This window comes from Carassius carassius, chromosome 34 (genome assembly GCF_963082965.1).
Source record: "Carassius carassius chromosome 34, fCarCar2.1, whole genome shotgun sequence".
In the NCBI taxonomy this organism is placed as follows: domain Eukaryota; kingdom Metazoa; phylum Chordata; class Actinopteri; order Cypriniformes; family Cyprinidae; genus Carassius; species Carassius carassius.
Window position 1 is genome coordinate 22,188,584 of NC_081788.1, and position 27,884 is coordinate 22,216,467.

The 27,884-nt window shown below is 37.5% G+C and overlaps 1 protein-coding gene across 4 annotated transcripts; it reads left to right on the forward strand.

Annotated features, from left to right (window-relative positions):
• Nucleotides 1–1,790: 1,790 nt before the first annotated feature.
• LOC132114753 (oxysterol-binding protein-related protein 9-like) lies at nucleotides 1,791–27,672 on the forward strand. Of its 4 annotated transcripts, XM_059523062.1 has the most exons (24): nucleotides 1,791–1,940; nucleotides 3,743–3,793; nucleotides 5,144–5,222; nucleotides 12,867–12,940; nucleotides 16,928–17,023; nucleotides 17,122–17,169; nucleotides 17,399–17,428; nucleotides 17,521–17,571; nucleotides 18,113–18,151; nucleotides 20,074–20,167; nucleotides 20,357–20,461; nucleotides 21,985–22,144; nucleotides 22,496–22,602; nucleotides 22,963–23,081; nucleotides 23,163–23,248; nucleotides 23,629–23,803; nucleotides 23,909–23,993; nucleotides 25,381–25,491; nucleotides 25,578–25,641; nucleotides 25,753–25,893; nucleotides 26,099–26,177; nucleotides 26,258–26,349; nucleotides 27,013–27,148; nucleotides 27,553–27,672. In XM_059523062.1, exons 1-24 carry the CDS (start codon nucleotides 1,830–1,832, stop codon nucleotides 27,625–27,627), a joined length of 2,208 nt encoding a protein of 735 aa, XP_059379045.1. In that variant the 5' UTR covers nucleotides 1,791–1,829; the 3' UTR covers nucleotides 27,628–27,672. The 4 variants fall into 4 exon arrangements, with proteins under 4 accessions (XP_059379045.1, XP_059379046.1, XP_059379049.1 ...); XM_059523063.1 differs by lacking the exon at nucleotides 18,113–18,151; XM_059523066.1 differs by lacking the exons at nucleotides 1,791–1,940; nucleotides 3,743–3,793; nucleotides 5,144–5,222 and adding an exon at nucleotides 10,013–10,133.
• The last annotated feature ends 212 nt before the right edge of the window (nucleotides 27,673–27,884 follow it).

The following is a 27,884-nucleotide window of genomic DNA, read 5'->3' on the forward strand; positions in this document are numbered from 1 at the left end:
AGCAAAATGTTTATCTTATTCATTTTTTTTATTAACCATATTTCAGAAATGATAATACTTGTCACTGTATTATGTAGTATATTACCTTTGAGACAGCCTCCTGATGGGATGTCTCCATAAGGCAGACCAAGTCCAGGAAAAGAAGAAAGTTCTAAATAATCTACATCATCCAGCAGCATGCAGAGTCTGTCTCGTACAAGGGCCTTTCGATTCCTCTGCTTATTACATGCTATGGCTTTTTCACCACCCACTTCATTTCTTTTTTGTATGTGTGTTTAAGGTATCTGTTGAAACAAGACAGTGTTATACAGGGTGGATAGTATGTGATGAATTTTATGATATATTGTAATGTAAAGGTGGAGATCTGTGTGTAATTTGCTGGCAGATTAGGCTATTCCTGAGATTAGCTTCATACACATATACAGTGAGCTGGATGAAATTCTCCATCTATAATTGGAAAGGGACTTTGCAGCCATCTGTGAAGTGAAGTTGAAGCTCATACAGCAGGAAGATGTGTCCTATGTGTTAAGGCTCACAACAGACCACCTGAGTCAGGCGAATGTGTGTAATGGTATGCAGTGCAGCTGAAAAGTTTGGATGTGTCCCATAAAAGTGGATTTTGAGGAAATTATGTTGTAGAGAGTTCTATGAGTTTATTCCCTTTTATATGGGAAGACCTGGTGAAATAAGAGTAGGCTAATGCATTTTATTTTGTAATAACTGCAATTATTGGGAATTCTATTCAAAACACCATCTTTAATAATAATAACAATAACAATAATAATAATTATTATTATATCATTACTATATTAATAATATTCAATAAATAATCAAATTAAATTAAATTAAATTAAATAGTTTAATTTAATTAATAGATAGATAGATAGATAGATAGATAGATAGATAGATAGATTATTTTTTAGTTATTATTGTTATTCGTTAAATTACGAATTTACGTACAAATTTACGTTAGTACGGAAACAAGGAGAAAGGAACGTTTGAGTTTGTGACATGGTGTATATTAAATAGTGATGTAATGAACACTAGAGAGTATAGATCAGTGGGAGAATTCATAAGCCATTATGACCCAAAGCAGTACGATACATTCTATTCTATTCTATTCTATTCTATTCTATTCTATTCTACAAGGCGGGGTTATTATAGAAAAACGAAATAACTAAACATTAAAACATTAAGCATTACTTGAAATAAAATACATGTTAACTGAAATAAACTAAAAAACGCTTATTTTATTTCAGTCAGTCAGTTACCTTGATGTAGCTACTAAAATAACTAAAACTTAAAAAAAATCGAAATAAAAAAACGAATAAAAAGGACAAAAACACAACACAACAACTTAAACTTTAATTGAAAATGGAAAATATAAAAATGATTAAATGCAGATGTTCACACAAAAAAAGACAAATCAAAATCAAACACCGTTTGTTTTATATAGGCTACATAAACAAAAAGGGCGTTCAAATATATTTTATAAACAAAATCTCAAGACTATCTGAACCTCTATAACACGTTTAGCTGCATATATCATGTAAAAGATTATGTTATTTGTAGACAAAAATTTCTACAAAATCTCCAGAGCTTATTACATTTCTGAACATATCCGTGTATGTATAGCCTTGTTGGTTTTCATTCTTTTTGACTTCCACCATGCTATGTTGCACATGTATGTATTATTTAAGTTATTGCTTCCAGAAGTCACCCTTGTAATATTTATAAAGTAAGGCACAGTTCAGCATGTGACGTCACTCAGACGCATGGTTTTTCTCGCCGCGCGCTCCTCCCCGCGAGCACTAAGGCAAAGTGTAAAAATGGCGTCCATCATGGAAGGGCCGCTTAGCAAATGGACTAACGTCATGAAGGGGTGGCAGTACCGCTGGTTTGTACTGGACTATAACGCCGGGTTGCTGTCATACTACACTGTAAGTTTTTCTTTCATGGCTACAAGATATGAGAGATGGTTGATCGCTTAGTGACCCGTTCCATGAACGTTTAATGTTGGGAAGCAAACGAGCAGTCGTAGGCCTGTCAGGAGTTGGGAAATCTGGTTGGGGCGGGGCCTATCTTGAGTGACCGTGACTTCAGCCAGTCCGGGCTTTGCCGGGAAAGCCGTTAGCCAATGAGCAGCTAGACTCGACGTGTTGTCAGCAGGAAGGCCACCTCCCTTGGAAAAATGCTTACAGTAGTATAGTTTGCAAAAATTAAAGGGTGGAGGCGTCCACATGTGACCGCTGTCTTGGATGCGTTAGCTGCAGGATATATAATGTCTTAACACACATTTATAGCTTTCAGACTTCACCCGGAAAGCTCTATAGTGCCCAAACACAAGATAAATAGCTAAGATAAGAGCTGCAGTTGCTGTCAGTCAATCATCCACAGCTAGAGCTGTCAGGTTTGTTAATGTCTACATATATAGGCCATATCATTTATTTTGGTCAGTAATTTTTATTGGCACTAAATAGGTAAAAATGTACTATTTACTCTGATTTTCTTGGTTTACGGTCACGCTAATACTGCATGTAATCATGATCCAACAACTGAAACTCAACTGTCAAACAGGGATATAAAACAGAAAGCTTTTAACAAATAAGTTATGGGTCGCTCTCAGGAGCTCCGTGAATTCAAGTGTGGTGCTGTGATACATTGCCACACCTATCAAAGGTTTCCTCACTACTAAATATTCCACAGTCAACTGTTAGTGGTGTTATAACAAAATGGAAGCAGTTGGAAACAACAGCAACTCGGCCACAAAGTGGTAGGCCTCATAAAATCACAGAGTGAGGTCAGCGCGTGCTGAGGCGCAGAAGTCGCCAGCTTTCTGCAGAGTCAGTAGCTACAGACCTCCAAACTTTGTGTGGCCTTCAGATTAGCTCAAGAACAGTGCGTAGAGAGCTTCATGGAATGGGCTTTCATGGCCGAGCAGTTGCATCCAAGCCTTACATCACCAAGTGCAATGCAAAGCATTGGATGCAGTGGTGTAAAGCACGCCGCCACTGGACTCCAGAGCCATATAGATCTATATGGCTCTGCTGGACTCTAAAGCAGTGGAGATGTGGTCTCTAGAGTGATCAATCATGCATTTCTGTCTGGAAATCCAATGGAAGAGTCTTGGTTTGGGGGTTTCCAGGAGAAAACGTCACTTGCCTGACTGCATTGTGCCAAGTGTAAAGTTTGGTGGAGTGATGTTTTTCAGGGGTGGGACTTGTCCCGTTAGTTCCAGTGAAATTAACTATTAGTGCTCCGGCATACCTAGTCAATTTGGACAATTTCATGCTCCAAACTTTGTGGGAACAGTTTGGGGGTGGCCCCTTCCTGTTCCGACATAAAAGCAAGGTCCATAAAGACATGGATGAGCAAGTTTGGTGTGGAGGTGCCTCAACCCGATAGAACAGCTTTGGGATGAATAAGAGCAGAGACTATGAGCCTATGAGTTGACCGCACAAATGTTCTTCTAGAAGAAGGGTCAAACGTTCCCATAAACACACTTCTAAACCTTGTGTCTTCCCAGAATAGTTATAATTTATATTAAAAGGCAAATAGTAATGTTAAAAGCTCTGTCTATTTTCTACTGTATGATGCAAAATCAAAATTGTTACATGTGTGATCATAGAGTCAACAGTTTGTGAACTTCTTAAATCTTCAGCGAAGCGAGACTTGAATGCATTCCATCCTTTTGTTGGTCATTTATCAAAATGCTCCTTTAACACTCAGTCTCCTTCTTCAGTCCAAGGACAAGATGATGCGTGGCTCTAGAAGAGGCTGTGTGCGACTTCGGGTAAGAAGCTTTCTTTATTGTCAAAGCAGGACTAACTTTTTTTTTATTTCGTTGATTAATTTATATCTGGGCTTGTCCTCATTCTTGCTTTTATTCTTGTTTAGTAATGATAATTGAACCCTAGCTGCTGTTAAGAATCTGCCATCAGGATATGAATGTAGAATTTCAAAAAAAGATGTGACTTGTTTTTATGCTGTATTCTTTGTATTGTTGTTTGAGGTTGATTGCATGTAGTATGGCGTTTAATGTCTTCCTTTAGGTGTCCCTGAGGTTTTTCAACATCACATTTAGTAAAACATTTCTGTTAGGACCTCGTTTAGTATACAGTGATGCTAAAACAATCAAGAGCCATCCTCAAGCTGTTGCATCGATTCTTTAGAAGCTTTTAGTATGCCTCATCAATTTAAAACAATGTTGTTAAAAACTCTTCACCAGTAGATGGCGCACTCTTCAGTATAATATGCAGAGGACAGTTAGGAAATATGTCAATTTAATGCAGGGAAGAATTATTATAACATAGCTACAGAGTAGAATTAATGTGTTAAATCTAAGGCTGCATGGAATTATGAGTATTTTAGTTGTAGATAACTGCTTAAATACAGGCTAGAGATGCCAAAAGGATGAAGATAGACAATTTTTTTCTGAAAACAGCTTGTAGTTAAATTGCAAATTTCAGTGTTAGTTAAAGAGTTTTGTGTATCTTATTTAATGTGAACATATTGCATAGCTTTAATCGGTGATGTAATAAATAAGAAATTGGTTCTCCAAAGTGCCTGAGAGTGAGCAGTTAACTTAAATCTAAGACGGACGTTAAAAATGCATAGGGCGTTGGCTTATTTTTCTCAAGGCCTGTGGTCTGATCTAAGCAGTTATTGCTGTCTTCCTGGCGGTAACCAGTAAATACACTGCCTGGCATGTCTGTGTTTACAATAAAAAATGTTCCTTTATTTTCAGCATTTTCCTACTCCAAACCATGGCATGTTTTCAAACTGTTCTGTTTAATGTTTCATAATATTAGAAAGACTTCTAGATTTGTGAATGATAATCTGGTTTGGTAGTACATCAGGTCCTCTGGTCCAGTTGTATTTACTGAATGCACAGATTTTCCTTCACTCTTTCTCTCCGTCCTCCCTTTTCAATTTCCATCTCCTTCCCCTTTTTCCCTTTTCTTCCTTTTCCTTGTTCCCCTCTCTTTCTCTTTACTCCACCCATTCTCTCCCACCCCTTTCCTTCTCTTTCTCTCTCTTCTCATGTGCGTGAGGGAGTGGAGCAGAGGAACTGATAGAAAGAGAGGGAGCGAATGACGTGTTCCTCAGTCTGAATGGCTTTCACTGCGTTCCTTTTTTGCAGGGAGCTGTGATTGGAATCGATGACGAGGACGACAGCACTTTCACCATTACCGTGGACCAGAAGACTTTCCATTTTCAGGGTGAGGTCTCCATTCTCTCGTTCTTCTAGGGCTTTTGTCTCGTCCATCTCCTCTCTCATCTTCTGTTCATTGGCCACCTCCTGCTGTGTCGCTTTTTTATGTGGTGTTTATAGTGTGGCCATCAGGCGGCTGCTCACATGTGCCCTGTCTGTCTTCCACACACTCTCTCTCCCTCTCTCTCTCTCTCTCTCCATACTGCTCATCCCTCCTCTCCTCTTTCCACTCTGTTTATTTTTGCTCTTGCTTACTCATTCTCCCCCACATGCTCTTTCTCATTTTGATTTTAAAGAGGATTATGACATCAGTAACCAGAATTCTAATGCAAACACGACCCACTCGCGTCAGTTGCATGCACACAATCCATACATGCATTAGGCCTGGTGCATTTGTCCGGCTTATCTCTTGTGACCATTGACGGGACGATCTGCAGATTTTGTAGTTTTATGAATTGAGATAAGAGGCTCTCTGATTTTTTTTTTCCCGGATCCGTGTTGAATATCTACTAGGAATTTCCTTGGAGCTAGAAGAACTCTTCGAGTAGAACAGACAGTCTCACCGCAGTGTTACTCAAAGCTGCTGGCTGCTGAGCTCCAGGTTTTTAGCCTCTAGCCTCCACCTTTTCTCACTGGCTCATCTGTCTTCCTTCACCTCCCCCGACATCCACTCTGCCGGGGGTGCGTTCACTCTCTCCATGCCCTCACCCACTGCTATGTTCCGACACTGTATGCTGTGGCTTTACAGTAAGAAGGGTAAGGTCACGCTCAGCTGGGACTCATCTGATTGCGTCTTCTGCTGGGACCGTTTATCATTGGGGTTTGCATTAATGATTAATTTCAAACATGCTTTGTTTTTATTTACGCCTGGAGTTGGCTGGTTGCGTTAACTTTTAAGCGTTTTATTAGTTCTCCGAGTTACAGGTTTGAAAATACGCACTTGGCGGCACTATGTTGAGTATGTGAAGATTGTAGCTTTTTTATTTATCAGTGATCATTTTAGGCCCTTTCCATCCTGCGATAAGTTTTCATTATGAAGATTATTCTCACTCTCTTTATTAATTTTCAGTAAAATTAATTACCGATCTGCTTTGGCATTGTATGTCAGTTGTGCTATGGAATGCCAATCCAAAAAAACCCAACCTGACATGCCAGATTTCCAGTTGTGCCTTTGCATGTGTGTATTTCAGTGAGTGTAAGTGTGGAGCTCAGGCTTTAGTTTCAACGATCTTTTCAACCCTCTTGAAATCCTCAGGGACTCATCCGATCAGTTCTCATATCTCCACTGCAGCAGCAAGAGCCATTTACCCCACAGCAGAATTGGTTTTGTGCCTCCTGATATCAGTCGACCGGAATCACAGCACAATTAGCTTGTATCTTGGTTATTTTTAGATTTAAAAGGTGGCACATTGGGCTCAGAATGGTATATTCTTGAGTAAATATCTCGTTGAAGACATGAGCAAATGAAGATTTGAATGTTGTTGTTGTTGTTCGTACTAGTTTCAGATGGCATGCACACAGTCTGTTCACGAAGCTGATGATGTATGGTGGGCTAAAGCTAAAAGCTATTTTGATAACTGCTTAATCTGAAGATTATATTCATTGAAAGGGAATATCCTATTCCTATTTATTCAGTGCTTTAAGTGGTGTCAGAGGTTCTCCATTACAGTGCAAAGACCCAACTTGCACTATAGTTCAGAATTTTGGGGTCAGATAGTTTTTTTTTTTTTTGAAAGAAAGAAATTAATGCTTTTATTCACCAGTGACACATTAAATTGAACAAAAGTGACAGTAAAGACATAAATAATGTTACAAAATACATTATTTAAAGTAAATGCTATTCTTTTGAACTTTTCTATTCATCAAAGAGTCCTAAAAAATATGCAACATGGTTTCTACAAAGATGCTGTTTTCATAGAATAAGAAATGTTTCTTGAACACCAATTCGGCATATCAGAATGATTTCAGAAGGACCGTATGGCACTGAAGACTGGAATAATTAAGCTATGCCGTCGCAGGAATTAATCACATTTTAAGATATATTCAAATAAAAATTGGAAAATCTTTATTTTAAATTGTTATAATATTTCACAGTATTACTGTTTTTACTGTATTTTTGATCAAATGGATGCACCCTAAGTGAACATAAGAAGCTTCTTTCGAAAACATTTGAATGGTAGTCTGTAATCAAATTTCTTGATTATTATTATTTTATTGATTATTATAAACAACTACAATTAAAGATGCTGGACTTGTCTGATTTTCTACTGCTTCCTATTGTGAGGTCTCTACAGCCTTTTGCAAATGGCTCTGCTTTCCTTTAAACCGATTAACATTTTTTTTGCATGTTGTTCTATTAAAGTTCGGCTTTGCAATACTAAAAGGTTGTTCTGATTTTTGCAGTGTTTGTGGTGAGTGCAGGGTGGAGTGATTTGTAAAGTGAGATGTGTTCAGGTTAAACTTAAGCAAAACTCTGCTTTTGTTTTTCTTGTTTCAATATGAAACATCATCAGGATTATAGCAGGCTGCCCACGGAGCTAAAACCAAACAACATGCTGCTAAGATGTTACAGGGTACTAAGAACAAAACCTTGCTCTAGAAATGCACCTGCTTAATCCAAATATGGTGTAATGAACACTCGCAGGACAGTAAAAGCCATGTGAGCTTAAACTTTCATAGCGGTGAATGTAAGAATAAAGTTAACCTCCCCACTCAGGTGAGTTTGACCGATCAAGACAGGTATATATGGAGAGTTTCGCACAATGTCAGCCACAGAGACGGCTCAGAGGAACTGTACTTGCTAGTTAGAGGACCATCCATAATTTATCATACTCTTCTGTGGCCCAATATCAGTGTGGCCTGAAAGCCCCTTTATATTCTAAAAGCCTCTACCTGACTTCCTCTCAGACACTTGACTGCAAAAAAAGCAGATAAAAGCTTTCATTGTCAGACACTGAGCTCCTACTGACAATGGTTCAACATTTGCATTCATGCTCTAGAGGGGAAAGAAATGACAGAGAGAGAGAAAAGAAGCTGAACAGTTGCATTGAGGAAGAATGAGCTACTGGTGTGTGTTTTCCTTTCTGTCATCAAACTCTCATGTTTCCGCAGGATGGAGCCACATGGAAGCTGCAGTGATTTAGTAAAGACTGCAGGAGAGCACACTCACACACATGTGCTCTCTTCTGAAACCTGCTGAGCTAAGCAGCCTTTTAAAGCTCTCTCCCAATACAAAGGCCTTTTCAAACTATAGATATAAGGAAGCTCACTATGTTTTCTGGACAGATGGACACACACCAGGGATGCTAAAGAAATCTGTATATTTTCCCTATTTTTACATTTAGATGACCATTTCCATAATCTAATAGTCACTTTAAGTTAATATTTGAAATACTAGATTTAACAGTAGTGTTAAAAGCAAGTCTATTCATTTTAGTCTCCATTTTTTTTCATACTGTACAGTGTACATTACAATGATTTAAGTTTTAGTGTTGTTTTTTATCGTTATTTTTATTATTGTTTGTAATTAAAAATAGATCTCTAGCTTCTAAAAGTTTTGGGTCAGTAGCATTTTTGTTTTTGCTATTATTCCGCCAAGATGCATTAAATTAATCAAGAATTACAGTAAAGGCTTTTACATTGTTTCGAAAGGTTTCTGATTTGAATAAATGCGGTTCTTTTGAACTTTCTATTAATTTCTTATAAAGATAATAAGCAGCACCATTGTTTTAAACATTGATAATGCAGTAATAAGAAATGAGCACCACATCAGCATAAAATGATTTCTGAAGGATCATGTGACATTGAAGACTGGAGTAATTTTAAATTGGAAAAATATTTCCCCATATTCATGTTTTTACTTTATTTCTGATCAAATAAATAAATGCCTTGTTGAGCATAATAGACTTCTTTCAAAAATAAACTTTCTTAAAAAGTCTTACTGACCCCAAACTTATGAATGGTAGTGAAAATAATTTATTTGTGTCAGCCAGATTGTTTTTCTCATCAATGCACGCACACACACACACACACACACACACACAAACACACACATTCTCATGACTCCTCCGACTGTTACGCTTCACTTTTCTTTAACATCTTGTAGTAGCTTAGTGGCAAGTCTGGTGAAAACATCCTGCTGTTTGACAGCAGCTGCTAGTGTAGCAGAAATGTCTTTAACATTCACTACGTTTAAAAGGATTTGTGTAAATGATGAGACCGTTTGTTTGAGTTTCTCTCTTTCTCTTGCATACTGCTGGAGTGTCATTAGAAGGGCACATTGCTTAAGGTGCCCTCATTCCAGACTGAAGTCCGCTATTGCTCTCCAGTGACACACTCCACCTTTCTCTCAGTATATAGGGTAGAGATGGGGAGGGGAGCAACTAAACACTGAATTACATTGTGCTAAATAGGTAATGAAATAAGTTAGCTCTCATGCATTTGCTCAAAGAACATTCAATTCAAGTAAACAGCAGTTTAAGTGTCCGTTTCATTGATGATATTAGCACTGCATTGTTTATAATTTATATTATTAAATATATATTGTAAATGTATAATTTATTGCTTTTAATAATAATTCTTTTTTTATTTCCTATTCTACTTAAGGTTTTGCTGTTGCTGTAGTCTTTAGGTCAGTGTTAGCATGTCCTCACTGCCAAATAACGGACAATTGCAGTGTTTTGTAATCAACTCGACCACCTCACCTAGTGTCATCTCATTGGCTAGCGAGTGGAGGTAGCCTAGCATCATGCATCATGTGATCTCTGCTCTGATGTGTCAGTAGCGCAGGGAGGTGCTGTGTTTGTTTTGGACGGTGAGTCTCACACGGATCTGGGACTTTGATTTCAAGCATGTTCCATTGATATAGGATGGCTTTGGTGGTCCTGTGCAAACACTAACTGCTGTATTTTATAAGCAGGTAAAAGTTATTTTTTTTGAAGACATTAAACCATTTGTATTGTTGATATTTCTGGTTCAGGTTGTATACAACCCGAATTCCGGAAAAGTTGGGACGTTTTTTAAATTTTAATAAAATGAAAACTAAAGGAATTTCAAATCACATGAGCCAATATTTTATTCACAATAGAACATAGATAACGTAGCAAATGTTTTAACTGAGAAATTTTACACTTTTATCCACTTAATTAGCTCATTTAAAATTTAATGCCTGCTACAGGTCTCAAAAAAGTTGGCACGGGGACAACAAATGGCTAAAAAAGCAAGCAGTTTTGAAAAGATTCAGCTGGGAGAACATCTAGTGATTAATTAAGTTAATTGATATCAGGCCTGTAACATGATTAGCTATAAAAGCTTTGTCTTAGAGAAGCAGAGTCTCTCAGAAGTAAAGATGGGCAGAGGCTCTCCAATCTGTGAAAGACTGCGTAAAAAAATTGTGGAAAACTTTATAAACAATGTTCCTCAACGTCAAATTGCAAAGGCTTTGCAAATCTCATCATCTACAGTGCATAACATCATCAAAAGATTCAGAGAAACTGGAGAAATCTCTGCGCGTAAGGGACAAGGCCGGAGACCTTTATTGGATGCCCGTGGTCTTCGGGCTCTCAGACGACACTGCATCACTCATCGGCATGATTGTGTCAATGACATTACTAAATGGGCCCAGGAATACTTTCAGAAACCACTGTCGGTAAACACAATCCGCCGTGCCATCAGCAGATGCCAACTAAAGCTCTATCATGCAAAAAGGAAGCCATATGTGAACATGGTCCAGAAGCGCCGTCGTGTCCTGTGGGCCAAGGCTCATTTAAAATGGACTATTTCAAAGTGGAATAGTGTTTTATGGTCAGACGAGTCCAAATTTGACATTCTTGTTGGAAATCACGGACGCCGTGTCCCCCGGGCTAAAGAGGAGGGAGACCTTCCAGCATGTTATCAGCGTTCAGTTCAAAAGCCAGCATCTCTGATGGTATGGGGGTGCATAAGTGCATACGGTATGGGTAGCTTGCATGTTTTGGAAGGCTCTGTGAATGCTGAAAGGTATATAAAGGTTTTAGAGCAACATATGCTTCCCTCCAAACAACGTCTATTTCAGGGAAGGCCTTGTTTATTTCAGCAGGACAATGCAAAACCTCATACTGCAGCTATAACAACAGCATGGCTTCGTCGTAGAAGAGTCCGGGTGCTAACCTGGCCTGCCTGCAGTCCAGATCTTTCACCTATAGAGAACATTTGGCGCATCATTAAACGAAAAATACGTCAAAGACGACCACAAACTCTTCAGCAGCTGGAAATCTATATAAGGCAAGAATGGGACCAAATTCCAACAGCAAAACTCCAGCAACTCATAGCCTCAATGCCCAGACGTCTTCAAACTGTTTTGAAAAGAAAAGGAGATGCTACACCATGGTAAACATGCCCCGTCCCAACTATTTTGAGACCTGTAGCAGAAATCAAAATTGAAATGAGCTCATTTTGTGCATAAAATTGTAAACTTTCTCAGTTTAAACATTTGCTATGTTATCTATGTTCTATTGTGAATAAAATATTGGCTCATGTGATTTGAAAGTCTTTTAGTTTTCATTTTATTAAAATTTAAAAAACGCCCCAACTTTTCCGGAATTCGGGTTGTAGATTATTAACCGATTCTATGGATGTGTCAGTTGTGATTGTATGTGTCAGATCTTCTTTGTGCTTTTGAAAGCTTTTAGATTTTCTTCTGAGCTTTGAACCTTCATCCATCAAAGCTATATGTTATGTTTGGAGTGCTGTTTCTCATCTGTTCCCTGATGGATTGGTTAAAATGAATGACAAATGGCTGTTAGTGAGAGAGAGAGACTTTTAGGCTAATATATTATCTGTCTATATGCTTTATGGTACCTTCTCAGGCCTACATAAAGTACTTTTTAAACTGACTATTTACCTTATGTCATGTGATGCTTAATGAACTTCTGTGGAGCACCAAAAGATATGTTTTGAGGAAGGTTCACAAAGTGGATGGTGAACAATGGCTCTAGATCTCCAAAAAGCACCATAAAAGTGGTCCGTACAGCTATTGCTCTATATTTTAAGTCTTCAGATGTCACATGATAGCTTTGTTTGAAAAACAGACCGAATTGAAGTCATTATTTACTGAAAACCGTCTCCTTCACTGAAGCTCATGAATCTTGCATGAGTATCAGGTTTGATTGTGTGTAAACATCAATGAGAAAGTTCAGTGGAATCAATAGAATCATGAGGGTGAGTAAACGAATACAGAATTTTATTCCAGGTCAACTATCCCTTTAAGGGCACATCAGTTTCCCTGACTGTTAGAATCTCCTACTTGTATTTTATGCTGTAGGCTGTAAAGTTTTATGCTTGATTTATAGACCTTTTGAAATGCAGAGGCTGTGTTTTTAGCCAGATCTTGGCTTTTCTGAAATGCCATATTTCTTTTCTTTAAGAAACTCAGCCACAAAGCGTTATTTACCAGTCGTATTTACACAAGGGCAGAGGCTTTCATTTGTGTGTTCCTGTTTAACTTAAACCACAACCCTGTTTTGTCTTCGTGAAACTCGACAACAGAGCTGTAGTTACCGCTGTCACCTTCACAGTTCCACGGCAGGGTCATTCTCCACTCTCCATTTCACATGCTGCGTGTTGTCCGTCTGCTTATTACTAATGGATGTGTTTTTGGATGTTTCCCCCTCAGCCCGTGACGCAGATGAGCGGGAGAAGTGGATTCATGCCTTAGAAGGGACGATTCTTCGGCACACCCTTCAGCAGGTAAGAGCCACTTCAAGGCCACATGAATGATCTCGGAGAGGTGAAGATTTTTTATTTTTATAAAATAAATAATAATAAAAGTTGTTATTATTACTGTTGTTGTTATTTCTTTATTGCAATAAAAATGTAAATGAGTAAAATGTTTAATTTAAAAAAAAAAGTGTCCTCCCATTGGCATAATGTGTTTTTAATTAGATTTTGTGAAAGATTTGCTTTTCTAATGATCTGAAAACTAGAACAAAATAAAGGCCTGAAGAGGAGCTCTGAGTTTATTGAATGCGTTATACTTGCCCACCTGCTCCGTGCCAATGGAGGAAACGAGGACAGGCTGAGAAAAGCATGCAGCTTTAGTTAGTTTTTTTCCATCTTGTAAATAATTTATGAATTTTTCATGCTTGCTTTCTTCCTCTCCCTCTGTATTCTTTCCCTCATCCTATCCTCTCAAATATCTATGTTCCTTCTGTACCTTAGCTCTGCGGTTATTTTTTAATTTTTTAAACCTGCTGACTGGCAGCTGCGTGTTCATACATGCAGAATGTGTGCAGCTATCCGGTCACATGATCTCCAGCAGCCAATCACAGCTTTGCTTATTCAGCCAGCCCCTCCTGTGCAGCAGATGGCAGGTCCAATCACAGCACAGTATTGTGTTTTCTACAGTCTGTAGAGCTTATGCTGCTACTTCTTTTGAGGAAGTATACTGTTCCTGGTCAAGAGTGTTTTATAGAACATCTCTGAATCAGCTGGAAAGTTAATAGGTATTTGTTCACCTTATTCGCCCCTCCTTTAGAGGAGGAACTTAACAGGAAAGGGTGTTTCAACTGATACTGAAAGTGTTTCTATGAGTGTGGTCAGTTTTGTGGAGGCATGTCCTGCAGTGGCAAGATCCGAGTGAGTATCTTTTGTTGGAATTTACTGATGCGTTAAATGTTACTCATGTTGTGTATGTGTGTGAGAGTGTGGAGAGGTTGGGGTGAGTGGGTGGGTGTGTATGTTCACGAAGGCAGGGAAGCATTTGCGTGTGCAAATCGAGAGGGCATGGGTCATATGTGCGTAGTTACTTTTCTACTAACTTGAGATTTGCAATCTCAGCAACATCATGAGCACATGACTTTAAGTCAGACTTGTGTGTTTGCTTTTTCAAATGTCTCACTGGTGTGTTAAAAGACACAACAATAGCCTATACACCCCAGATGGCTTAGTTTATTCACACAATGAAATATTCTCTGCAGTTGTGTTGGATGTTTAGATTTTCTGCTATGAATCAGACTGAAAGAATGAGTCAATGGGATCAGCTTCCTGTCTGGACAGTCCGTATGTTCAGGATTGTGTTAACCGCTACCATGTTACTCTCAGCATGCCATGGCTTTCCTCAGCCAGGCACAGGATAAAATAACAGTAATGCTCTCTTGGGGTTGCAAATGCTTGTTAAGAGGCATTTTGGCAATTTATTCATGCTAAAATAGTAGATTTCAGGGCTGGGAGGTGAGATGTTTATGGTGCCTATAGGATATGACCAAGCATACTTAATAGAGAATTGTGGATCAGTTCCCAGGGATTATGCATGTCAGTAAAAGCCTATGCCAGATATATTAACATAGCAGTTAAATCCCACATTTGTTTGTCCCTTCACAGGAAATTGTTTCCTTATTATTATTATGTTGATTTTTTTTTTTTGCGTTGTCGGAAATACAAGTTACCTGTGATTTAATTTCTTGAGATTGTGTGGCTTACTCATTTAGGTTCATTAATATAAGTGCAAATTTTCGCGCTCAAAATTAGTGTTACACATATTTAATTTGCTCAAATCAGCTACACTGACCCAAAATAATAACATATTTCATGTCAGTTTCTCTGCTATCCTCTGAGGTTATTTATGTGCTTTTTTTGTTCCACAAAATAATGAAAAAGACTTGCATTACTGTTTGTAATATTCTCTATTTATTTAAAAAAAATGTAAAAAAATAATAGTTTAAAATTTTATAAAAGTCATTTATTCTCATATTTATTTTTTGTTTGATATTATCAATGTTAATTTATTTTATATTTTTATGTTTTTCATAGTATGATTTTTGGTGAATTGTATTGAATCCACCAAAATCATCATACCTAGACTTTTAACATAATTCAGTATTTGATAGGGGAAATGCATGTTAATGAACATTTGAATAAAATGCAGAATCTAAACAAGCTAGAATATCAACATTGCTAGTTTACATCAGCAGTCCCTAGGCAGGTGTACACAAAAACACATACTCAAATATACACATAGAAAACGAAATACCCCAAATAAAAAAACATGGTTTGAAATGGTTACACGACTGATTTGTCATAAGTCATTTTTTATTTTAATCCGATTTATGAAAGTATGATAAGTGAAAGACTATTCCAATACTGACTCCTTTTAATAATATTGTTGCTCCGGCATGACCATAGTTGACCTGAATGATAAAACTGACCATCTGTCTGATACAATGGCTCTTGTGGTAATGCTTAAAATGTGAAGTACATTTGCAAATTGTGTTATGAGTTGTCACAATGTTTCAGGCTTTCATTCCAGCTGTTAATAAATCCTGCTTTCATTGTTTAGGGAGTTAATTTTGGCAAGTGCTTTATAAAAGCCCTCCTTTACCTCTTACATGACAGAAGTGCAAATAACCTTTTATTGTGCATCTACATACATGTGTTTGCAGTCAACTCGGTGAATCACATGCATACTGAAATTCCACTTAACCTTTGATTCCTGAGCGGATTTGCTCTGCTCCTGCAGACTTTGACCTATTTTTATAATGTTTACTGTTTTGACCTGAAGTTAGCTGCCCATGGCTGTTCTGCATTTTCCCATGCAATTCAGTTTGGCCAATCTCCATCGTAAGGTCTTTCATGAAGGCCGGCAAGACCCAAATCTCACGACAGTGACCCCCAGACCAGGGAATACCTCTCTTGTATAGGTTACTGCCAAGTTGTGCCAACATTGCCTGCGCTATCAAAACTTCACTCCAAAGCCACCTAGGCTAGCTGCTATTAGCTTTAGATTAGTCTGACAGTTTAACTGAAGAGTTCTCGAATAGCTTAAGGTTGTGGTTATGCTACTGATAGAAGAAGTAATTCTGGTTTGCCTTTCTAATAAGGTTGCCAGATTTCTTCCGTGTTACACTAATAATATTTAAATGTTTTGTTGTAGTTATAAGGAACTGATTTTAAGGTTTTAGTCTGAATTCACTTGTTTATTTCTCAGAACTTGTGTGTTATGAGTTTAGAAAGGATTTCACACCTCATGAGAAATGTCATATCATGAAGCATGTGCTTTAAAAAGTAGTTATTTGTGGGTCTGTGATATCCTTAAAGGAAAATGAAACAAATTTTAAACGAACATTTTTATTTAATGTCATTTTATTTTAAAATGCACTTCCGTTTTAAAACTGACAGTTTGGTTGTTTGGGTAATTAAATTTGAAATCATTCCATGAAAAATTTTGTTGTCATAATAAACAATGTTCAGATATGCATATCAGTCATGACAAGTCTATTGATCATCTTAAACGACCTGGGTATTTTTTGTTTTTCTTTTTTTCAACCTTGAATTGCTTGGATCAGTTACATAGGATCAGAAATATTATAATGATCAGCTGACCTCATGTCCTTAAAACTTACAGTATTTGTTGCGGTATTTGATGTGCATCGGATTACTTTTTCTTTTCTTTTTTGCTTTCTAGATTTCTAATATCACGAACCATCAATAAACTATCACAGCCTGTAGCCTTTATTCTGCAGTTCAGTTCAGTATCAGTCCCTCTTATGGTCTGATCTCTGTTTATGCCTGTTGTATAATTGTGTAATTCAGTTAAAGCTGTTAGAGAGCAATGTGAAGAAGCAGGGAGCAGTTCTGCTCGGTTCCTCTCGAAAGCAGAATGTGACTGAACTTAGGACACCATGGAAGCTTTTATACACTCCAGAAGGACTGAAACTTCCCTCTCACTTTCACTTGCAGGAGGCAGAGACAGGATTCGTTCCCAGCGTTCAAGACTTCGACAAGAAGCTAGCTGAAGCTGATGCATATTTGCAGATTTTGATCGACCAGTTAAAAGTAAGGCTTTTTTATCAAAAGACCCAGAAGTACCTTGCATTTTGAGTTGACATAAATTTTACATACATAATAATTCCTTCTCTTGTTGCATCATCTAGCTCTTCGATGAAAAGATTAAAGACTGCAAGGAAGATGAGTCGCGCAGTGTAAGACATGATCATTTTATTTGTGTCATTAGAGATGCATTGTATATCAGAGTCACTTTAAGCCTGTTTTAGGGGATGAAACTCATGAGACTGTCATTTGGTCTCAGGCTTTCGTTTCTGCTTTTTTTTTTAGGTTTTATAAAGGTGCATCTTTGTTTTTAATTCAAGCACATTTCACAAATCTAAATGAAACAGTCCCTTTTCTTGTTTTTTATTGTCTTATTCACAGAAAATCGAGAACCTGAAGGACACAACTTGTGTAAGGGCATTTGCACCTTGACCCTCTTAATGGATTTTGGATTAAAAAATTGGTTGTGGAATTCATTTTCATTTCTTGTTTTTATTTTTTAGAGTATGGTAGAGTCCATCAAACACTGTATCGTACTACTACAGATTGCCAAGGTAAGACGCTTGTATCTTAAGCTGAGAATGTTTTTGCAACTGTGTTTTGTCTGCCTATTGTGTTAATATTTATTTGTCTTGTGCAACCCAACCTGTAATTTTCCTTAACCCTGTTAATGTTTATTTTGTCTGGCTTATGAACATTCCAGCAGGTACCATATTAATGGTTTGGAGAGGTGATTCTTCTACACTAAGGCCATGTTCACACAGCAGCAGGATATGATTGTCAGGCTTGTTTTACATTGCTAAGTATAGTTATCGACCTAAAATTTTGACCTTGATTGTATCACATTCATTACAGTGTATTATTTGACTCCTTTAAGTTTTATTATGAATGGGGACCTGTTAGTTAATACAGTTGACAATCCTAAACACTGACTGTGTGAACATAGCCTGAGAGATTCCGGAGGTTAAAATACCTTAAGTGACCATTGTTATTGCTTAAAATTAAAGCAAAGACCATTTGCATCTTTTGTGGCTTTCTCCCAACTGTGGAGCTGCCTTATTTCTCAAATTGTGTTTTCTTTTTCAAAATTTGAAGGATCAAAGTAACGAACAGCAACACGCAAACGGACTGATAGTAAGTTTTGACACGCCCTAGCAATGAACTAGTCTACTGTAAATCAAACAGTTCTCTCTTCCACTAAAAAAAATCGCATTTTTAAAACTGAACCGAGATGTGCATGGCCTTGATCGGCGGGCTCTGCCCACCACATCTCTCTCTTTTTTTCTGCTTTCATTCTTTCTTACACTTCCTGTCGGGTAATTCTGGACCTGTCCTTTCCTGTGGTCATGATTTGCAACACATTTAAACCTCAATACTTCTTTCCATCATCATGATTGAACCTAACTGCTTAAACTCTGCAAACATAAGGCACGCAAAATAATCATTTTTTTTTCGTTGAAACATGCTATTGAACCATGTAGGACAAATGAATACGGATCTATTACGACCTACCCAGAGGCTCTCATTAGGTCAATAACAATCAAGGCTGGTGCTAAAGTGACGTAATCACCAACTACATTTAATGCACCTCGCAGACTGGTTTAGTTTGAGTTGAAAATCTAAAATCTGTATATAATGTTTAATGCACATTACAGCAGATTTGAGAACATGAAACTTTGAAAATTCTGACAGTATTTAAGGACTTTAACCAAATGTTGTATTCTGTTTTTGGAATCTTGAGTTTATTCCTTCTGAATCTGTGATTACCTGAGTGTCTCTGCCTCTTGATTTAATCTCATTCTAGTGTTTATGTATTCACTGCAGGGCTGTAATGGCTCCAATTGGCTTTTGATTAAGAGCAGCAGCCTCTGTTGTGGTACAGCGAAAGAGATTATTCAGAACAACAATCAATTTTAAAATTCCTTTTGCAGAAAAGACCCTCCAAACTCATTTCACTCACTCCCCTGCATGCCTTCTTCCCCCCCTTGTGTGTTTTCAGGTAAAGTTACCTCACCGCTGTGCCCTGTGACATTAGTGTTTCACTGCTGGATAGAGATTTATCATTCTGCCATGACTATTTAGTGTATGATATGCAGGATTTTGGGATGCACGTGGGTGTAAGGCTTAATAGCCTTGTGTCTGAGTATGTGCCAACTGACAGATGCTCGGTGTTTAGTTACCATAAGGCAGGGATTAATTCATAGTGATTATTGCATATTGTGAAGATTCAGTGTAACAGACACGGGCCATAGCTGTGAGGTGGCTCATTTAGACACAGTGTATTATAAAGCACTGAATCGGATTCACTTCGGATTTACTTCAGATCTTTCTCTTGATTATCAAAACATTACTGACTATTTCTGTGTGGAAAGAATGTGGACTCATAAAATGGTTCAAGATGACATGAAATGGTAATGCATGTAACTTGCATAATATGACATCTTATTGACATACGACATTAATTTTATGCATGTCTTGCTGACCACAGACTTTTGAAGTAAAGTGTAGTGTAAATGATGTTAATATCATGATTTCATGTCTTTAACAATAAATAACAATATTTTACTATTTCATGAAGGAAATCAGAGCATTGAAGAGTCAACTGGAGATTTTTTTCAATTAATATATTTTGTATGTCTGAATATATCACTTACAAATGGATATTTAAATCTTTTCAGCACCTTAAAGGGATAGTTTAAGGTCACTCTTGTTGTTCAAAATCAGCATTTCTTCTGTGGAAGTGTCCTGGCCACTCTGAAATGAAAGTTCATCATACTTCTAAAGAGCGTCCATCATTTGTTTTCAATAGAAGAAAAAAGTCATTTAGAGTTAGAACAATATTAGGGTAAGTAAATGATGCCAGAATTGTCACATTTGGGTGAGCTATCCCTTTACACAGTTCTAGTAACTGAATATCACAAGTCCTTGTTTCCCCTGAGGATTTCTGTGATAGCTGGGTTGGGCAATGAAACTGCAAACTCCTCTGAGAGGGTGTATTTATAATGTTTTTTCCTGTGAGAGCTGTGTTTTTTCATCGTGTCTGTTGTTCTCTGCAGAGCACCATAAACCCAGTGGATGGGGTATTCCAGCCTGCCCCTCTCAACACATCTGAAGTTAGTGCCATGCCAACACAGACCACTCTACCCACAGGTGAGCTGTCTTTCTCAATTTAATTTCTTAATATTGTTGTGTGTGTATATATATATATATATATATATATATATATTATATGCAGCTGTATTCTATTGATTTGAAACCTCGGAGATTAGATTTGGTTTGCAAATTTTGTGGGCATTTATAAGGGCCAAGGGCATATGAAGGGTGTGTGTTCATCCATAGATGGAGCTCAGGTGTGTAAAACCGAACAGAGGCCTTCTTCATTACCCATGGGCCCCGTTGTCACGGTGATGGGCAGCCTTCAGACCCCCACTCCCAACAGCACAGGTACGAACCAACAATCACATATAGTGTGTGTATGTTATGTGTTTATATTTATTATATATAGGCAGAAGCTTATATTCAGATCAACAAATTACTATTAGACTTAATCTAATCTTAGAATGAAGCTAAATAGTTTTTGGAAGAAAACATGGTATTTAGGTTGAAGCTAATCTTACTACTCCTTCAACGTGAGCAGAAGCAGTATTCCCGTAGTATTCCGCTGCAGTGGGGATGCAGGAAGAGCTGTTTTCTATGCAGTCGGTCTGTTCTCCCCTGACTGACATTAGTGCTGGATACAGGGGCTCAGAGAGTTCAGGGAGAGCTGAGCTCAGCAAGAACACAGCCGATCGGTAGCGCTCTGGACAGCAATGCAGGAAAAACTATGCATAAAACACAGTCTAGAGCTCAAAAGTGCAGACTGTGAATCAGGGTTTCTATTTATATTCATGTTGAAAGTGCTTGTGTCTTTGTCTTATCAACACAACCAAACATTTAATTTATTAGGCTGACAGCATCACAATAATATGCATGCTTTGTCTTGCTAGCCATTTTCTACTACATTTCACAATTGTGTAATAATTACTATAATTTTGAAATATGTTTTTATAGATGTTAATGTCCTCGATTAATCTAATAATAAAATTTAAATAAATTAAAATAATAAAACATGTGCTTTTGCATTACATTTTAAATTAAAATATATAAAATAATTATTTTTTAATAATATAGTTTATTATATATATTACATATAACAGTGCATAAATAGTAAATTGAAGATGTTTTATAGGTACTCTAATAATAAATGAAAATGATAAAATAGAATGAGTCTAATAAAGCATGCTTTTTATTTTATTACATTTTAAATTAGAATGTGTGATTACATTTTTCATTAATATGAATGAAATTAATCAAATGCTTGTATTTTAGAATTATGTAATGCTAAAATGCTAGCATTTTTTACATATTTTTTTATAGTATGTTAATATCCTCAATTACTCTAAAAAACATGTTTTTTATTTTATTACATAAGTTAAAATGTATGAAATAATTACAATCAATTTCAATAATACTAATGTTAATATGTAAAATATGACCTCATGTGTTGGTGTCATAATTGAAATGAACCAGTGAAGAGTGATGTCAGGGGTAAATATTAAATAATCAGCTTTTAAATTCTGTTGCTTTGTTGGTCTAATGATTATTCTGAAATACACTGTGTGTGTGTGTGTGTGTGTGTGTGTGTGTGTGGCATATTTGCAGTTTTTAAAACGGAGAGTTTTTGCTTGTGAAATAAGCTATGGATGTAGTGTATTACTAAGCATGTAGATGAGCTTATCGGCCATGCTATTTATTTGAAGCCCACATGCCACCATCTTATGCAAAAGCACAAAACCTCAACCCATATCTGAATTACACTGATTGCCGGCCATGGTATTGCTTAAATGACTGTGGTTAAGTCGTATTTCCTCTGCACACTTACATTTATTCTCACATTTATTCGTTTAATTTTCGTCCTGTGGTTTTAGGGAGTGGTCCTTCAGCTCCCAGCAGCAGCGTGACTTCCCCCAGTCACATGAACGTACCACCCCACACTGTCCCTGACTTCTCCTATTCCAGCAGTGAAGATGAGTTTTACGACGCTGATGAATTTTATCAGAGCAGCACCTCACCAAAACACTGCATAGAGTGAGTTAAACACACACACCTCACCGAAACACGAAATAGTGTAAGTAATGTACAGAAACATACACATACACACATAAAAACTTCTATATAATTAAAACTCACTGAAGTACTGCTGCACAAGTAAATTATAGTAGCACCTGCCCATACGCACATTAAGTAACACTGCATTATGTGAAAACCTTACTGCTTAGAGATAAACACACTCCCACCCACTATTTACTGCAAACAAAAAGACACACAGTCGACCTAATTAAAACAGTACATGTGCATGGACTCACTTACACACACAAACGCTAGCTTACATTGCCACATAATTTATTAAGCTGACGTGATATTCTTGTGTATCTGCAGTCTGAAGAGATCTGCTGCTGTGAACAGTGACGATAGCACAGCCCTAAAACGGCCAGACACCAACGAATCAATCAACTCCTCCATGTCGAATGGCACCACTGATGCAGGTACACAACACACACACACACACACGTCCCTCACGCTTAAGTTTCCCAAAATGCATCGGAGCAAATATATATATATTTTTTTATATTTCTAATTTTAACACCCTTTTAACAGTTAACAAGAGCACCTTGAAAAAAACTCACAATATGTATAGTATAATTAAGATGAATTATAATAATAATAATAATACATTTATATTTTTTTTATATTATTTAAATATTTAAGAATAATACATTTTTTTCAGTGTTTTTAAGAAGTCTCTAATGTTCACCTAAGTTGCATTTATTTAAATACAGTAAATACATTAATACTGTGAAATATTATTACAATTTAACAACTTTAACTGCTGTGTGTTTTTTCAGATCAGTTTGACAGTCATGATGAGAAAGATGATGATGGCGAGGGTGAATCTGTGGAAGAACACAAAAGTGTCATCATGCATCTGCTGTCTCAAGTGCGACTGGGCATGGATCTCACCAAGGTAAACACAAACAGCCTTCTCTTTCTCACATTCCCATCTCTCTATAATTTCTACCTTTCAATCCATCTTTGTCATTCTCAGGTTGTCTTGCCAACATTTATCTTAGAGCGGAGGTCGTTGTTGGAAATGTATGCAGATTTCTTTGCACACCCGGATTTGTTCGTAAGGTAACACTCGTTCTGTCTTATCTATAGATCACACAGCTGTTCGACCATATGGACTTATCATTCTTAAGTCTGATAACGGCAGCACTGTAATAACTGATGAATTTAGGAGTAGCAATGCTACTAACGTCACTACATTTCTGAGTAGCCAGTCAGCAGCTGAGCTGTTTCCAATGTACTGTTCTAGTAATTAACTGTTGACAGAATATTACATTGCTATTTTATTATATATCTCACACAGCTTTGCAACCAAATGAGCTGAGGAAAAATCTAACATGTTCTATTAGAATATCTTTGCTTTCTAAAAAAAAAGTGGGATTAATTCTAAATTGATTTGTTCAAATGGTGCATTCTAATAAACTTGTGATTGGCACATTTTGCAGTATTGCGGAGCAGCAGGATCCAAGGGACCGCATGGTGCAGGTGGTAAAGTGGTACCTCTCAGCCTTTCACGCTGGTCGGAAAGGATCTGTGGCCAAGAAGCCCTACAACCCCATTCTGGGTGAGGTGTTCTTCTGTCACTGGGACCTGCCTGAATCAGAGGATCCTGCTTCTTCTGTGAGTGTGGGTTTGAATCTCTAAAAAAGCCAAAGTTTGCAGTATCTTCTATAACCGATTTTATTACCATTTTTCTTCTCCATCACTCACTGTCTGTCTTTCTAGGAGTCTGTATCAGATGGGCCATTGCCGTGGTGTAGCAAAAACAGTGTGTCATTTGTGGCAGAGCAGGTTTCTCACCACCCTCCTAGTAAGTACTCAAATAACTAATTTCTAACTTTATCCCTGAGTATGCCTAACTAATTTAATTTATCATAACCACCAGCAGCAGAAAATAGATCCAATTTACAAGTGTAAGACTTGAAGATCATCAAAGCCCTTTCTCACCTATCCTTTTCATCCACTTTCGTTCCTCTCAGCCATCCTTTCTTTTCACTCCGCTCACTCAGAATGGTCAGTAACATAATATAATATTCACAGTCAGTTTTAGCATAATTTGAATTATCTCCAGGCGACTGGTATAATGGTCTCAATCTTACAATGAGTAGACTAAAAGGTAATACAGATCCTAAGAGTTTAGAAATATGTGTTTACTTTAGAGGGTGTGCCATTTCCCTGTGTCTTTCATGCAAATTACCATCTGACCCAAAACGTGTAACTTTCCACGTCTAGGACTTGATCAGTGCACATTCCAATTGTTAGGTCCTGTCTCCATTTGGGGAATGTTTGTCTTGGTCTGAGTACTTGAGAAAATGTTGTTGAGATGGAGCATAGGGCACACCAACTGGATCTTTAGTGATCCGGCTAACACTTGGTATTAGTTCAAGTGTACTTAGACTGTAAGGGCTAAAAGGGAATTTTTATTTAGGTCAACTGGATGTTGTTTGACCAACCTAAATAGGGTGAGCCTAACCCACTTGTTTACTGTAATATAACTCTAGCTAAGTGTATATTGTCAAACCAAAGCTACTATCAGAGAAAGTAATGTTGGTCGGCTTGTATCTTAGTAGTGGTCTTCACCTTTGACTAGAGATAATGTTTCTTTATTCAAGTGTGTACAGATCTATAGGGACTTAACAAAAGTAATTTTAGGATGAGTAACAATAGGGGCGGCCATCTAAAGTAGGAGTCAGTTACCTCTGTCTAATAAACATGGTCCATTAACTGCAGGTGCGAGATTTCTGAGCAGCATGAGATTCTGAATGAATGAGCAAAATAAGAGCAAAGAGTTAGCTAGAATAATCAAGTGTCAGAATAATATTTAGAAATTGACAACCAATTTGCATTTTATGTTATAAAATGGAGTCAGATTAGAATTAAAATACTTTGCACACCAAAAAGTCCGAACATGCAGGAAACCTTCAGACACCATTGGATACCTTCATTGGGCAAGTTATACAAGTTACCAGAAATGACCTTGTCCTTAATCTGTTACTGGTACTGAAAAGTAAAGTAATTATTTGTTTAATTAGTCATTTATTTATTAAACTTGCTAAAAATAAACTGTCAAAAGTCAAATAATTCCAGTTGTTTAATTAGTGATTTTATTTATTAAACTCTTTGATAATATTAATGCATTAATCTGTTGGGATCTTTGGGTAAATTGACCTTTTTCTATTACCTTTGTCCTTTGGCAGTATCTGCGTTTTATGCTGAGTGTTTCAGCAAAAAAATCCAGTTCAACGCCCACATCTGGACCAAATCGAAGTTCCTTGGAATGTCTATTGGTGTCCATAATATTGGTCAAGGTAGTCAAGGACATTGTTAAATGGTGATAAATAGACATTAGTGCTGTAGCTGTGCTTAATTAATTGTCCTCTCCTCTCCGCTGCAGGTTGTGTGTCTTGTCTTGAATATGATGAGCACTATATTCTTACATTTCCTAATGGCTACGGGAGGTAAGCATTGTTCTATTTCATTGCTTTATCACACTGATGTGTTTTAGATTTTTCGATTTCTAGAGGGGGAAGTGGGCGGAGCGTCTCATCCATCCCACTGTGCTCCAACAGGTCAATCCTCACTGTTCCATGGGTTGAGCTGGGTGGAGAGTGCAATATTTCCTGTTCCAAATCTGGCTACAGTGCCAATATAGTTTTCCACACCAAACCGTTCTATGGAGGAAAGAAGCACAGGATAACTGCTGAGATATTGTAAGTCAAAGTGATACTGTCCGTAAATTCACTTTTAAAGTAGCACTTGAGTCAAAAGATTTTGAATAAGTGAATGAATATCCATGAGGTGAGTTTTCTTTCATTATTACAGTAAATTCATGCTAAGAAATTTATATGCAAATGCATTAAGATTACTGTGACATGAGAGTATGTAATAAAATCCTCATGATATTGTCCTTTTTAGTGCTCCCAATGATAAGAAGTCATTTTGCTCCATAGAGGGAGAGTGGAATGGTGTGATGTATGCGAAATGGGCTACGGGGGTAAGTTTGATCACTAGAAAACAAGAAAAGAAAGTACGTTCAAGAATAAAATTGAAGTAGCATATTTCTTTTCCTCTCAGGAAAATTCACTATTTATTGATACAAAGAAAACCGGCATTGTTAAGAAGAAGGTGCGGAAATTGGAGGACCAGTTGGAGTATGAATCCAGAAGGTGTGTAGGTCTGAGTTTTCTCTGACAAGTTTTATTTCTCTCTCTCTCTGCTTTCTAAATGTTGTTTCCTTCATAGAGCCTCTGAAACAGGTTTGCCGTAATGTGAATCCATTTTCTCTCAAGCTCCAGTGCAGATTCAAACACTTTTTAATCTCAGGCTAGCCTCCTTGACAAGTCATGGGAAACCAGCCTTAAAAACCAATTTGAATTTTGTGTGTGTTATGAATTAAGATTAATCCCTCAGATTCTTAAATCTAATTTGTATTACCAAATGAGTCTTATTTTCCTACTCAGTCTGGGAGGCTTTTTAAAGTGATTTGCAAAGTCCACATTGAAAATCTGCAGTTGAAATTTCCATTAAATCTGGGTATAAACAAAGTTTATAACAGTTTTAGGATTATCAGGATGCTGATAATATAATTTGCAATGGGAGAATGCAAAATACAAGCATTTTGACTAGTGGACTTTTGGAACACACAGTAAGTATTTAATTCCCAGATCAGTTTTGTTTGCAGCTGGCTTATTTGCTGATCTTCGAAATGCTTGGTTATTTTATTTTCTCTGGGGAACTGCTGAAGTGATGTTTTTTTTTTTTTTTCTGCTTGGGTACCTTTGTGAGATGATCTGATGCAGACTGCTGTTATTTCTCTGTCTGGCTCTCAGTTTGTGGAAGGACGTGACTACGAACCTGAAACTGAAGGACATTGATGCTGCGACGGAAGCCAAACACAGTCTGGAGGAGAGACAGAGGGCGGAGGCCAGAGAAAGGAAGGAGCAGGACATGCAATGGGAGACGAGAGTGAGTGTGCTTAAGTACACGCACATGTGGAGGGGAAATGTGCCGTGAGATATAATGAGACTGAAATATGACTCTGATAAATAGTCCTTAATTAGTTCCTGTTGCTTATAAGCAGCATGTTCTTCCACTGAATGTTACCCGTGATGCACATAGCTGGATGTTTAAAGAGCCCAACAGTGCCTGACAGTTTACAAATTCATTTTCTCCAAACATGCGTCAGCTTTTTCCCAAAGCAACCAACTCGTGTTGAATTTAGCAATCAGACCGACCTATACATTACAGTCTTGTTTTTAGCATGTGCTGTTTTGCTGAAATGTTCCCTGGAGATATTAGAACATGCATTAATTGAATGTAAAACACCTTTGACCGAGCATCTTGATTCACTTGCCTTTGTTTCCCTGCAGCTGTTTCATGAGGATGGTGAATGCTGGGTCTACGACAAGCCTCTCCTGAAGCGAATAGCATCGCAACGACACTGAGGCCGTCTCCAAAACCACAGAGTCTAGAAAACAGAACTCTCTCGCCAGCCACTTTTCTTATTCAGCCTTGGAATAACTAATGAATGAACCCTTACAGCTTAGCATTTTCGATGTTTGAACAAATGACAAGAAGAAAACCCACTTAATCTATACAAATGGAAAAGACCTCCCTGCTCACTAGTTCAACACTTCCAGCTCTCTATTACATCTTTGAGGAAGAAAGAACACACACAGAACACGCGATCAGAAGCCCTTTA

What these genes read in the sequence shown, in the direction of transcription:
- LOC132114753 (XM_059523062.1), top strand. Translation starts at nt 1,830, where the DNA reads ATGGCGTCCATCATGGAAGGGCCGCTTAGCAAATGGACTAACGTCATG. An exon ending in TCACCAAAACACTGCATAGA is followed by an intron (nt 22,145 to 22,495) that starts GTGAGTTAAACA and finishes GTGTATCTGCAG; the next exon opens with TCTGAAGAGATCTGCTGCTG. An exon ending in TTGGAGTATGAATCCAGAAG is followed by an intron (nt 26,350 to 27,012) that starts GTGTGTAGGTCT and finishes TCTGGCTCTCAG; the next exon opens with TTTGTGGAAGGACGTGACTA.